The sequence below is a fragment of the Scyliorhinus torazame genome, chromosome 29 (assembly GCF_047496885.1).
Source record: "Scyliorhinus torazame isolate Kashiwa2021f chromosome 29, sScyTor2.1, whole genome shotgun sequence".
NCBI lineage: Eukaryota > Metazoa > Chordata > Chondrichthyes > Carcharhiniformes > Scyliorhinidae > Scyliorhinus > Scyliorhinus torazame.
This window is the reverse complement of record NC_092735.1, coordinates 8,381,086-8,395,701: the sequence shown is the minus strand read 5'-3', so window position 1 is coordinate 8,395,701 and position 14,616 is coordinate 8,381,086. Positions and strand designations below refer to the sequence as shown.

Genomic DNA, 14,616 nt, shown 5'->3' with positions numbered 1-14,616 from the left:
AGCACGGAGAGGATAAGACGAAAAAAAATGTTTTAATTCAACTTTTTTTCCCCTCTCCTTTCTAAAAAAAATGCCTTTTTATTTTTAGAAAAATTGTTTTTAAAAGGATATAAAACCCTTGGGGTTTTTTTCTTGGGAGGGCAAAAAATGAATTCTTTTTCGCACCAAAGCCCAGGAAAAAAAGAGAAAGGCACATAACAGAAATATGCCTGCAAATAATAATAAATCGGACGGCGAGATGTAAGAAGGAGCAGCAGCGAAGGCGAAGGAAAAGCAGGAGCTGCAGCCGCGCAGGCAGACGGCCCCACGAGGCAAGTCGGAGGTTCAGGCGAACCAGGAACCGGAAAAGCTGGCGAGTTGAGCAGTGGAGCAGGAACAGGACACAGCGACCATCCCCCCCCCGCACACAGGGGGAGGAATGGAGAAGCGTGCTGAAAACGGAAATAAACGCCATAAAGGAGGAGATTAAAAACGGAGATAAATGCCATGAGGGAGGCACTCAGGACGGAGCGCCACACAATGATGAAGGAGATGCTGGCGGAGACAACGGACAAAATGCAGCGAACCATCGATGGCCTGGAAAGGAAGGTGGAGGCACAGGAGAAAACGATTCAGGAGTTGGAGAGGGCCGCCTCGGACCAGAGCGACAGGATGGTAACTCAGGAAACCGAGGTGAAAAGGCTGGTAACGACCCAGGGGAGCCTAAGAGGGAAAGTGGAGGACAAAGAAAATAGGTCCAGGTGGCAGAATGGTGGGTCTGCCAGAGGGGATGGAGGGCAGAGACCCAGCAGGCTATGTCACCCAAATGCTGGGCAAGCTAGTTGGAAGGGAGAAATTTCCAAACCCCCCAGAAATCGAAAGGGCACACAGGTCGCTTCGACCCAGGCCCAAAGCTGGGGAGCAGCCCAGAGCGATTATCTTGAAGCTGCACAGGTTCCAAGACAGGGAAAAAATCCTAAAGTGGACCCGGCAGATGAAATCGAGCACGCGGGAAGGGAAGATCATAAGAGTGTACCAGAACATTGGGGTGGACCTGGCCAAAAGAAGGGCTGAATTCAACAGGGCCAAATCAGTACTCTACAAAAGCAATGTGAAATTTGAGATGTTATTCCCGGCTAAACTCTGGGTAACATTTGAGGGGAAGGAGTTGTTTTTTAAACACCCCAGCGGCAGCAGAGGAGTTTGTTAGAGCGAACAAACTGGGGGAGGGACAGCGGCAACGGCCATCATGAAAGCGACGGGGATGGAAAAGAAAGGACGAATCGGAACAAAGAGCAGCGGGCAGACCACAAACAGAGACAATACGATCACGAACTGTACACACGCGTTTGGTCTACTGCGTGGGACTGTGCTGACTCGTTCCCGGGCTCGTTCCATCTCTCAATGCAATGGGGGGGGGGAGCGAAGCAAGGTAAATGAGGGTGAGAAAGGCGGACAGGCGGGCGAGACAAGGGCGAGCAAAGGGAAGGTAAAACTGGACCAGAGCAGGGCAAGTACTGGGAGGGTGGCCACCGTGCTAGCAAGGAGGGCCAACACGGGAGGGCAGGAAGAAAGGAGGGCTGCGGCGTGCCTCTTAGGGGTGAGGGAGCACCTGGCACAAAGAGGGGGGTGACAGGGCAGAAGGGGGGGGGAAGAACACAGGGGGTGGACAGAGGAACAGGGACTATGGGGGGGGGGGAATGGAGTTGGGGGGAGAGCGCAGAACAAAAGAGAAGCAAAGAGAAGAGTGAGGTAGATAAGCAGCACGAACACAGGCCTCGGCAGGCATGGAGCAGAGCGAGGAACCAAGATGGTGCCACAAACAGCCACTCGGGAGGGCTTCAGGGCGAAGGTAGACCCTGGAGTGCAGGGGTGCAGCCACGTGGCGTACACATAGCTGCCGGCCATGTTGGGTGCCCCCTGGACAAAAGGAAACCCCGGAGCCCGGCCTCATGGCGAGAGTGGCGACCGTGGCCATTTGGGACGGCCCCCTAATGAAGGGAAACCCCGGAGTGCAGGGGAGCGTCCACCAGGTGAGTATGGGTGATCCCACGGGACCAGGGGGTCGAAAAACCCCCACCAGGATTGTTACCTGGAACGTAAGGGGACTCAAAGGCCCAGTGAAAAGATCCAGTCTTCACCCACCTAAGAGGCCTAAAAGCAGACATAATCTACCTACAAGAGACGTATCTGAGGGAGAAGGACCGACTGCTGGTAAGAAAGGGCTGGGTGGGACAGACATACCACTCATGCTACGGGACGAGGGCTAGGGGGGGTAGCAATATTAATTAGCAAGAGAACGAGGTTTACGGAAACCAAGACAGTTACGGACCCAGGGGAATGGTACATTATGGTCAGCGGTGTCCTGGAAGGGGCACTGGTCGTACTGCTAAATGTGTACCCTCCCAACTGGGACGAGACAGAATTCATAAAGAAGACCATGGCAGAAATCCCCGACCTTGACACACACCGACTGATCATGGGGGGCGGCGAATTCAACTGTGTACAAGACCCACTGACCGACCGATCAAACCCCAGAACGGGGAAAAAGACTGGCATGGCTAGCGAACTAGGAGCATTTATGGAGCAGATGGGGGCGGTGGACCCATGGAGGTTCCTGCACCCGGGAGAAGGAATTTTCATACTGTGGTGGTATGTATTAGGGGTAATACGGTACACCACGTGTCGACAGGCTATTGGTGGAGGGATGCCAGGTCCTGATAGGATCTGCCACCTACTGGACCCCACCCAGAAATGCTGGTATAAGAACCCAGCTTTTCCCTCCATTTCCCTCAGCAGCTGCATTCTGTAACCACGCTGCTGGGGATGAAGTTCTGCTTAATAAAGCCTTCAATTGACATTACCTCAACCTGCCTCGCGTCATATTGACGGTGCTACAATTTATTAAACAGAATTTAAATTGAAGAAAACGTGGGAACATGGAGCTCCGAATCACCCCGGAGTGCCTGCGCATCGCACCCCAAGCAGCTAACTCGACATCTATTTTCAAGCACTGGCTGGCATGCTTTGAGGGCTACCTCCGAACGGCCCCCGGCACACCGACAGACGAACAAAAGATGCAGGCCCTCTATTCCAGGGTGAGTCCTGACGTCTACTCCCTTATCGAGGACGAGGACGGTTTCACCGGTGCCATCGCCGCGCTGAAGGATATCTACATCCAGCCCGCCAACCGGGGGGGGGCCCCGCTGCTATTTTTGCGGCCAGCCGAAACACCCTCGGCAGCGCTGCCCGGCCCGCGCGGCTACCTGCAAAAGCTGCGGGAAGAAGGGCCACTACGCGACGGTGTGCAAGTCCCGCGGGGTCGCCGCTATCTCCGGGGAAGAAACAGGACCACAGACCCAGCCCCCCCCAGCGATCCACGTGTGACCAACGGACGCCGCCATTTTGGACCCCGGACGCCACGAGGGAGAGATGGGCGCTGCCATTTTGTCCACCCCCGACCGCGCTCGATCCGTGGACGCCACCATCTTGGCTGAAGGACCTCGACACAGGCGGCCACATACTGCCTGATTACAGTGCTCAACTTCAACAACCACGTCTGGCTTCGACGACCCTCGACCAGTCGCGACCCCGGACGCGCCAGACTGCAACCACTACAGTCCTAGTGAATGGCTACGAGACCCCGTGTCTTATCGACTCTGGGAGCACGGAGAGCTTCATTCATCCGGACACGATAAGGCGCTGTTCCCTCGTAATTCGGCCAAGCACCCAGAAAATGTTCCTGGCGGTGGGATCCCACTCCGTTCAGATCACGGGGTTCTGCATCGCTAACCTAATGGTGCAGGGGAGGGAGTTCCGAAATTACCGGCTGTATGTCCTCCCCCATCTCTGTGCGCCCACACTCCTAGGTTTGGACTTCCAATGCAACCTCCAGAGTTTAACATTTAAATTTGGCAGCTCTATACCCCCACTGACTGTCTGCGGCCTCGCGACCCTCAAGGTTGAATCGCCTTCCTTGTTTGCGAACCTCACCCCGGATTGCAAACCCGTCGCCACAAGGAGCAGACGGTACAGCGCCCAGGACCGAGCATTTATCCGGTCCGAAGTCCAGAGGCTGCTGAAGGAAGGCATCATCCAGGCTAGCAACAGTCCTTGGAGAGCCCAGGTGGTAGTCGTTAAGACCGGGGAGAAACAGAGGATGGTCATCGACTATAGTCAGACCATCAACAGGTACACTCAGCTAGATGCGTACCCTCTCCCCCGCATATCCGACATGGTCAATCGGATTGCACAGTACAAGGTCTTTTCCACCGTGGACCTCAAGTCTGCCTACCACCAGCTCCCCATCTGTCCCGGTGACAGCAACTATACTGCCTTCGAAGCAGACGGGCGGTTATACCACTTTTTAAGGGTTCCATTCGGCGTCACGAACGGAGTCTCGGTCTTCCAACGAGAGATGGACCGAATGGTTGACCAGCACGGTTTACGGGCCACGTTCCCGTATCTTGACAACGTCACCATCTGCGGCCACGACTAGCAGGACCACGACGCCAATCTCCAAAAATTCCTCCAGACCGCTCACGCCCTGAACCTCACTTACAACAAAGAAAAATGCGTGTTCCGCACCGATTGTCTAGCCATCCTGGGCTACGTAGTGCGTAATGGAGTGATAGGCCCGACCCTGAACGCATGCACCCCCTCATGGAGTTCCCTCTCCCCCACTGTGCCAAAGCCCTGAAACGTTGCCTGGGCTTCTTTTCTTATTACGCCCAGTGGGTTCCACAATACGCCGACAAGGCCCGTGCGCTAATCCAGTCCACTACTTTTCCCCTGTCGACAGAGGCATGCCAGGCCTTTAGCCGCATCAAAGCGGATATCGTAAAGGCCACGATGCGCGCCATCGACGAGTCCCTCCCCTTCCAGGTCGAGAGCGACGCATCAGATGTAGCTCTGGCGGCCACCCTCAACCAAGCAGGCAGACCCGTGGCCTTCTTCTCCCGAACCCTCCACGCTTCAGAAATCCGTCACTCCTCAGTGGAAAAAGAGGCACAAGCAATAGTGGAAGCTGTGCGGCATTGGAGGCATTACCTGGCCAGTAGGAGATTCACTCTCCTCACTGACCAACGGTCGGTTGCCTTCATGTTCGATAATGCACAGCGGGGCAAGATCAAGAACGACAAGATCTTGCGGTGGAGGATCGAACTCTCCACCTTCAATTATGAGATCTTGTACCGTCCCGGAAAGCTGAACAAGCCATCCGATGCCCTATCTCGTGGCACATGTGCCAATGTACAAGTGGACTGTCTACAAGCCCTCCACGAGGACCTCTACCACCCGGGGGTCACTTGTTTCTACCACTTCCTTAAGGCCCGCAACCTCTCTTACTCCATCGAGGACGTCCGAACAGTCACCAGAAACTGCCAGATCTGCGCTGAGTGCAAACCGCACTTTTTCAGGCCAGATAGAGCGCACCTGGTTAAGGCCTCTCGACCCTTTGAACGCCTCAGTTTGGATTTCAAAGGCCCCCTCCCCTCCACCGATCGCAACGCGTACTTCCTGAACGTCGTTGACGAATACTCCCGTTTCCCTTTCGCCATCCCCCGCCCCGACATGACAGCGTCCACGGTCATTAAAGCCCTCGGTACCATTTTTACACTGTTCGGTTTCCCCGACTATATCCATAGCGACAGGGGGTCCTCCTTTATGAGTGACGAACTGCGTCAATTCCTGCTCAGCAGGGGCATAGCCTCGAGCAGGACGACCAGTTACAACCCCCGGGGGAACGGGCAGGTAGAAAGGGAGAATGGAACGGTCTGGAAGGCCATCCTGCTGGCCCTCCGGTCTAGGAGTCTCCCAATTTCCCGCTGGCAGGAAGTCCTCCCGGATGCCCTTCACTCTATCCGGTCCCTGCTGTGCACCACCACGAATCAAACGCCTCACGAGCACCTCCTCCTCTTTCCTAGGAAGTCCTCCTCTGGAACGCCACTTCCGACCTGGCTAGCAGCTCCAGGACCCATTCTGCTCCGGAAACATGTGCGGGCGCACATGTCAGATCCGTTGGTGGAACGGGTGCATCTCCTTCGCGCCAACCCGCAATACGCCTATGTGGAGTACCCCGATGGGCGACAGGACACGGTCTCCCTGCGAGATCTGGCGCCCGCCGGAGCTACCCACACCCCCCCAACGCCAATCACCACCTCCTCACTCCCGCCGGTTCATCCCGCAGCCACCCCCTTCCCGGGGGGGTTCGGTTCTCCTCCCAGACCCGCCCAGGAGTAAGGACACAGGGGACAGCGCTACGCTCCCAGAGTCGACGGGACTCGAGCCAGCGCCAGCACCACCACGTCCGAGACGATCGGAAAGGACGACCAGGGCGCCCATCCGGCTCATCGAATCACTTTAACTCTCAACGTTTTCAGTTATTGTGTCTTGTTATAGTTATGGCATCATGCCGACCCTGTTTGGCCCGTTGGCCCAGTTTTCAGTTATTGTGTCTTGTTATAGTTATGGCATCATGCCGACCCTGTTTGGCCCGTTGACCCAGTTGAAGCGATAATTTTGTGTTTTGTTCAAAGTTACGGCACAGTACCGACTCTGTAAACCCCTACCACCATGCGAACCACCATCCCGCCGGTTTCTTTTTCAACAAGGGGTGAATGTGGTGGTATGTATTAGGGGTAATACGGTACACCATGTGTCGACAGGCTATTGGTGGAGGGATGCCAGGTCCTGATAGGATCTGCCACCTACTGGACTCCACCCAGAAATGCCGGTATAAGAACCCAGCTTTTCCCTCCATTTCCCTCAGCAGCTGCATTCTGTTACCACGCTGCTGGGGATAAAGTTCTGCTTAATAAAGCCTTCAATTGACATTACCTTAACCTGCCTCGCGTCATATTGACGGTGCTACACTAACTTCTCACAAGTACACAAGGTATACACCCATATCGACTTCTTTGCAGTGGGGAAATCAGTGCTTCGAGGGATCACGGGAACGGACTACTCCGCGATCGTGATCTCTGCCCACGCTCCACACTATATGGATGTGAGGTTGGAGACAGGCCGGGCCCAGCGCCCCACGTGGTGGCTGGACATGGACCTCCTGGCCGACAAGGCCTTCTGTCAAAAAACATCACGGCCATAGGTGACTACGTTAGTAACAACCAAAATGGGGAGGTCTCACCCTCCATGTTCTGGGAGGCACTGAAGGCCGTGATTAGAGGAGAGATCATAGCCTACAAGGCAAGCAGAGATAGGGAAGAGAGGGTGGCCAGGCAACAACTGGTGGACTCCATCCTGGAAGTCGACAGAAAATACTCCGAGGCCCCGACTGTAGAGCTGCTGGTGGAGAGAAAGAAGCTGCAAATGGACTTTAACCTGCTATCCACTAGGAAAACAGTGTACCAACTCTGCCAGACACAGGGGACCTTCTACGAACACGGAGACGAGGCTGGCCACCTATTGGTTCACCAGCTGAGGAAGCAGGCAGCCACAAGGGAAATGGTGCAGGTAAAGGATAGCAGAGGCAGACTGGTAACAGAACTAAAGGAGGTCAATCAGGCATTTGAGACCTTCTACCGGGGACTGTACGCCTCCGAACCCCCCAACGGGGGCGCGGGGATGAAACAGTTCCTAGGCGGACTGGAACTACCAGTTGAGGGGGAAATCAGGCAGGAGCTGGAAGCACCAATAGATCTGGGAGAAATCATGGAGAGCATCAGCTCCATGCAGGCGGGGAAGGCACAGGGACCCGATGGGTTCCCAGCGGACTTCTACAAAACATCTGCACCAGTCTTGGCCCCACACTTAAGTCCCATGTTCGCGGACTCACTGGCAAGGGGCACCCTGCCCCCCATGCTAGCGCAGGCCACAATTTCACTGATATCCAAAAAAGATAAAGACCTGACGGAATGTGTATCATACAGACCCATTTCACTGCTGAATGTGGATGCGAAAATACTCGCAAAGGTCCTGGCCAAAAGGCTGGAGGGCTGTGTACCAGAGGTGGTCGCAGAGGACCAAACGGGCTTTGTCAAGGGTAGGCAGCTCACAGCGAACATCAGGCGGCTGCTGAATGTAATAATGACCCCCCTCCGGGGGGAGAACACCAGAGGTGATCGTCTCCCTGGACGCAGAACAGGCCATCGACAGAGTCGAATGGAAATACCTCCTCGAGGTACTGGAACGGTTTGGGCTAGGAGCGGGGTTCACCGCCTGGGTGAGGCTCCTGTGCAACGCTCCCAAAGCGAGCGTCCGAACTAACACCACCAGCTCTGAATACTTCCAGCTGCAGAGAGGAATAAGACAGGGCTGCCCCCTGTCCCCACTCTTGTTCGCGCTAGCGATCGAACCTCTGGCGATAGCCCTGCGGGAACGCGAAAAGCTGGAAAGGAATCTGGAGAGGAGGCACAGAGCACAGAGTCTCACTCTATGCAGGTGACCTGCTCCTCAATGTCTTGAAGCCACAGGAGGGACTGAAGGCAATACTGCAAATACTGAAAGAGGTTGGAACCTTCTCGGGCTACAAACTTAACCTGGGCAAAAGCGAGGCATTCCCAGTGAAACCAAAAGGGGGAGGGAGAGAGCTGGAGGGGCTCCCGTTCAAAACAGCCCAGAAAAGATTCCGCTACCTGGGGATCCGGAGATAGCCAGAGACTGGACACAGATCCACAAGTTGAACCTGACCAGCCTGGTGGAGGAAGTAAGAAGAGACCTTCAAAAGTGGGGCTCACTCCCACTCTCCCTGGCGGGGAGAGTGCAGACGATCAAGATGAACGTAATGCCAAGGTTATTCTTCCTGTTTAGATCCATTTCGATCTTCATCCCCAAGGTCTTCTTCCAAAAAGTAGACAGTCTAATCATGGCGTTTGTGTGTGGGGGGGGGGTAAGAACCTGAGAATTCCCAAACAGACACTGCAAAGAAGGAAATTTGGCCTTACCAAACCTACAATACTACCACTCGGCAGCAGCGGCAGAAAGAGTGAGGGGATGGGTACAAGAACCTGACACAGATTGGTTACAAATGGAGTAGGCATCCTGAAAAGGACCGACCCTCCGGGCCCTGGCTACAGCAGCACTCCCATCCTCCTCAACAAGATACACAACGAGCCCAGTGGTAGCGGCCATGCTGAGAACATGGACCCAGCTGAGACAACACTTCGGGATAACTAAAATGTCCCCCATGGCTCCCATATGCGGCAATCACAGATTCCCCCCAGCCATGCTGGATACCACCTTCAAAAGATGGAGGCGGGACGGGGGCACATTGACGGTCGGGGACTTCTATGTAGGGCACAGACTGGCGACACTAGACGAACTGACGAGGAAGTGGAGGCTAGCAAAAGGACAGGAAATGAGACACCTCCAAATAACACTTCCTCCGCAAAGAAAAATAGGGTACCCCGGGGCCCCAGAAACCACACTACTAGAGGACCTGATAGGCACAAGCAATGAGAAGTGGGGGCTATGTGGTAAAATATACAGACAGCTACTTGACAGAGCCCGGACTCCACTGGACGAGACCAGACAAAAATGGGAGGACGAACTGTGTCAGAGGTAGGATGGGGACTCTGGAGTGAAGCACTGAACAGGGTGAACTCCACCTCCTCCTGCACAAGGCAAAGCCTAATGCAGCTCAAAGTGGTGCACAGAGCGCACCTGACCAGAACCCGAAAGAGCAGGTTCTTCCCGGAGGTGGAGGACAAATGTGAGCGTGCCAGAGGAGCCCAGCCAACCACACCCACATGTTTTGGGCTTGCCCCAAGCTTGCTCGGTTCTGGACAGCCTTCTCCAAGGCAATGACCAGGGTTGTGGGGATAAGGGTGAAGCCATGCCCAATAGTGGCAATCTTCGGGGTATCGGAGCAGCCAGAGTTACACATGGTGAAGGGGGCCAACGCCCTCGCTTTCTCTTCCCTAATTGCACGCCGTAGAATCCTGCTCGGCTGGCGATCGGCAGCACCACCCACAGCTGCAGACTGGCCCGCTGACCTCTCGGAATTTCTCCACCTGGAGAAGATTAAGTACGCCACCCGAGGGTCCGAGGAAGGCTTCCTGGATACTTGGGGGCAGTTTGTCGGTCTGTTCCAAAGGGGGGGGGGGGGGGGCGGCACGAGAGATACCCCCCTTTTTTTTCCATTCTGTCCAGAAAATGTAAAAAAGCACAGCCAAAGCCGGGGGGAACACGAAGGGGGAGGAACCATAGACCGATCAAGAGTGCAACAAAATGCACATAGGGTCAGTTAAGCGAAGGACAAACTAAACCTCTCTGTACAATAAAGAAAATTAGCGCGGGCGAGAAAAATGTGATGTGTATATATACAACTGTTTGTAAATATGGGAGATGCCAATAAAAAGATTTTTTTTAAAAATATCCTGAAAACTCATGAACATGGTATTGATTCTTATGTTCCATAATATGAAATATAGTATAATTTCAATACATTTAAAAACATGTCACATTACCTCTTTACCCTTGATAGTGCTGCCATTGCTTCTGATCATGGAAGGCACTGGAAGATCTGCACAGCGCATTAACAGAACTTCAATCAGTCTTTGCAGTTCCTGATACTGTGCAGGTACGGACAGGTGATCCTTCCTGAATAATTTTTTTGAACAATATTAATACAAAGAACAAAGAACAAAGAAATATACAGCACAGGAACAGGCCCTTCGGCCCTCCACGCCCGTGCCGACCATGCTGCCCGACTAAACTACAATCTTCTACACTTCCTGGGTCCGTATTCCTCTATTCCCATCCTATTCATGTATTTGTCAAGATGCCCCTTAAATGTCACTATCGTCCCTGCTTCCACCACCTGCTCCGGTAGCGAGTTCCAGGCACCCACTACCCTCTGTGTAAAAAACTTGCCTCGTACATCTACTCTAAACCTTGCCCCTCTCACCTTAAACCTATGCCCCCTAGTAATTGACCCCTCTACCCTGGGGAAAAGCCTCTGACTATCCACTCTGTCTATGCCCCTCATAATTTTGTAGACCTCTATCAGGTCACCGCTCAACCTCCGTCGTTCCAGTGAGAACAAACCGAGTTTATTCAAACGCTCCTCATAGCTAATGCCCTCCATACCAGGCAACATTCTGATAAATCTCTTCTGCACCCTCTCTAAAGCCTCCACATCCTTCTGGAAGTGTGGCGACCAGAATTGAACACTATACTCCAAGTGTGGCCTAACTAAGGTTCTATACAGCTGCAACATGACTTGCCAGTTCTTATACTCAATGCCCCGGCCAATGAAGGCAAGCATGCCGTATGCCTTCTTGACTACCTTCTCCACCTGTGTTGCCCCTTTCAGTGACCTGTGGACCTGTACTCCTAGATCTCTCTGACTTTCAATACTCTTGAGGGTTCTACCATTCACTGTATATTCCCTACCTGCATTAGACCTTCCAAAATGCATTACCTCACATTTGTCCGGATTAAATTCCATCTGCCATTTCTCCGCCCTAGTCTCCAAACCACCTAAATCCTCTGTTTAACTTGTTGGCACAACTTTAAATTGGAATATTGTAACTTTGAAATAATTCAGCCAACTATAGGGTTATCCAACTATTATAACTTATTGTACGTGCATGGAGAATTCTGATTTGAATTTCCCTACCAATAATAATTTATCATGTTATATTTATTTTTCCTGCTCCCTTCAGTCTCCAAGAGGAAGCATCTTCATGCATATATTTTTCTTAAATGTCTTGTTTAAATATTTCATCAGAGGAACAGTGACCAGCATTCTAGCAGTATCTTCATTGTATTCTCCCCTTGTCTACTGAAGAAGCTGGATATAGTAATAATAATGCATGCTGAAGACCCCAAACCACTTGGGGCTGGATACTCCGCTGTCAGGATTCTCCATTGCAGCCTGGGAATTTCCCGACGGCGTGGGGCTGTCCACAATGGTAAACCCCATTGACTAGCTGGCGTAACGGAGTATCCCGCCGGCGAGGTAAAACAGAAATGTGGCGCGGCGGTGCCGATAGTCCAGCCCCTTATCTCTGTTTTTTAAAAAAAATTATTCTCCTCCTTTTTCACATTTTCTCCCACATTTACATCCATCAACAATAAACAATAATCAGCAAGATATGTCAGTCCCCATAAAGCAACGATCCCATCTACCCACCAACCCTCAAGCCTCAACCCGCATGTTTACATAAACAAATGACAAAAAGGAATCAAGGATTACCCGCAGTCACCCTTAATCTTACACAGCTCCCACCCCCCCACCTCCCCCCCCACACCCCAGGTCTCCAGCTCCTCCCGTCCACTGCCTCTTGTAAAACTCCTCCTCCCAACCTCGGTTCCTTCCCCCCAACTTTCCACCCCGGCTAGACCACTCGGACCCTGTTCTGCCAGGCTCCGATGGCTGCAGCCCCTCCCCCCACCTCACTCCCGTTCACTGGCCGGCTTAAACCGGCCAGCGTGGAGGCCCCCGCCCGGGTCCCTTTCCCACTTGCCCGGCCCTAGGAAAGCCCAAAGATCCCCTTTTAGCACACAAACCCCACATATCCACCTACACCCCAAAGAACTCTCATTTCGAGTGAAAGTCCCGTCCCTTCCCTTGTCCAAATATATACCACATTGGCTCCTTTAATCTCTACACCCGCGCGCAGTGATACAAAAAAGAAGAAAATACAGTCATGAGGTTACATCGGCACATGGCCATTCCTCAGTTTGTCAGTTCTGCCACAGTCCTTTTGCTTTCGCAAACTCCTCCGCTGCTTCCGCCGTTCCAAAATAAAAGTCGCTGAGCTTGTAAGTCACCCTCAGCTTCGCTGGATATGCAATGCCGCACCGCACCTTGCCCTCTTCACCCGGTTGAAGGCAGCCCACCTCCTTGCCAGCTCCACCGTAAAGTCCTGGTATACACGTATACCCGCTCCAGCCCACTGCACCACCCGCTTCTGCTTGGCCCAGCTCAGGACCTTCTCCTTCACACTGTACCTACGGAAGCACAGAGTCACTGCCCTTGGCGGCTCACTCGCCTTTGGTACAGGCCTCCACGACCGATGAGCCCGATCCAGTTCATATCGGGAGGGATCCTCCCCCTCCCTCAATAGTTTTGCCAACATCGCGGCAAAATACTCAGTCGGCTTCGGTCCTTCAACTCCTTCGGGCAGCCCCACAATCCTTAAATTCTGTCGCCTGGATCTGTTTTCCAGGTCTTCCATTTTTCCTTGCAGATCCTTGTTAGTATCCATCACCTTCCGCATCTCTTTCCCCATCGAGGCAAGTTGATCACCGTGCTGCAATAACGTCTCCTCCACTTCCTTCAGCGCCTCCCCTTGCTCTCGCACCTCCGCCACTGCGCTCGCCACCTCCGTCCTCATCGGGGAAACCGCCTCCTCCACCAGCACACTCAAAACCTCCCTCATCTCCTTCCTCACCGTCTCCATGCATTTCGCAATCTGCGCCAACTGCTTTTCAAATTCCGAAGCCATCACCTTAGTTATTTCTTCAGCCGTAAGCAGTGCGGCCTTCCCTGGTGCTCCAGCCTCCATTTTCCTTGGTGAACCCGCGGTGACCTTTCCACTCCCCGACGGACTTTCAGCTGTTTTTTTTTTGGCCGTTTTCTTGCTCACCCTCGACATTTTTCTTTGTTCTTTTTTCCTCTTGTGTCTTCACTGTGCCTCCTCCGTGCCTTCTCCCTGCTTCTGCCGCCTCCGTGGACCCTGGGACCGGACTTAAAGCCCTGAAAATACCGTTGCCGAACGGGAGCCCTCCATTGTGCGGCCGCCTCCTGCCCGCCGTCACCGGAAGTCCGCCCCTTATCTCTGTTGATAAGAAGTACAACACCTGGCTCAGGACCCCTCAAGACGTTTGGGCTGACCTGAACCAAGTCGTCACAGACCTGCTCTGCTCAGGTTTTCCAGGCCTGGATGCAGCTGAACAAGAGGCCAGTGGTGTGGACCTAACAAGAGTCCTCATCCCAGATTCACAGCCACATTGGGCCAACAATTGGCCTCTCTCTGTTGTCCTTTCCTTCTCAGAGGTACCAGGCTGGCAAGGTAAACATCCCTCAGACAGCAACTCGTCCAAATAATGTCCCTGAGGTCTGAGGTCCAAGGCCCAAGTTGGGATTAGTCTCAGGCCTCCTGGTAGGGGTGTGTGTTCTGGTCCTAAAGGAATTTCCTCCATAAAACACAAACAGAAATAAATGGAGAATGTGGACCCATTAAGGCAAGAATGAGACTATAATGGACAATAAAGAAATTGCAGGTATGTTAAATGGGTTCTTTCCAACTGCTTTCATAGCGGAGGATGCAGACAAAATTCTAGCTTTATAAAGAATTCTAAAACTTAAGTTCAGGAACCTAGTAGATTTCTGAGTCATCAAAATGGTAATGGAGAAAATAATGGGCTGAATGAAGATGGACAAATTTCCACGATTGATTGGGTGGTGGCACAGTGGTTAGCACTGCTGCCTCACAGTGCCAAGGACCGATTCCAGCCTTGGGTGACTGTGTGGAGTTTGTACGTTCTCTCCGTTTGGATTTCCTCTGGGTGCTCCGGTTTCCTCCCACAGTTCCAATATGCGCAGGTTAGGTGCACTGGCCATGATCAATGCATAGGGGTTATTACAGAGAAAGGGCGGGAGAGTGGGCCTACATAGAGTGCTCTTTCAGAGGATCGGTGCAGACTCGATGGACCGAATGGCCTGCTTCT

At 53.1% G+C, this 14,616-nt stretch overlaps 1 protein-coding gene across 1 annotated transcript in view; it reads right to left on the bottom strand.

The window, feature by feature from the left end:
- The window catches only part of LOC140404121 (meiosis inhibitor protein 1-like), a 221,306-nt gene that overhangs the window by 19,352 nt on the left and 187,338 nt on the right, over window positions 1-14,616 (bottom strand). The window contains exon 13 of the mRNA XM_072492540.1: window positions 10,404-10,536. Coding sequence (XP_072348641.1) covers window positions 10,404-10,536 — 133 coding nt within the window. The remainder of the gene's footprint in view (window positions 1-10,403; window positions 10,537-14,616) is intronic.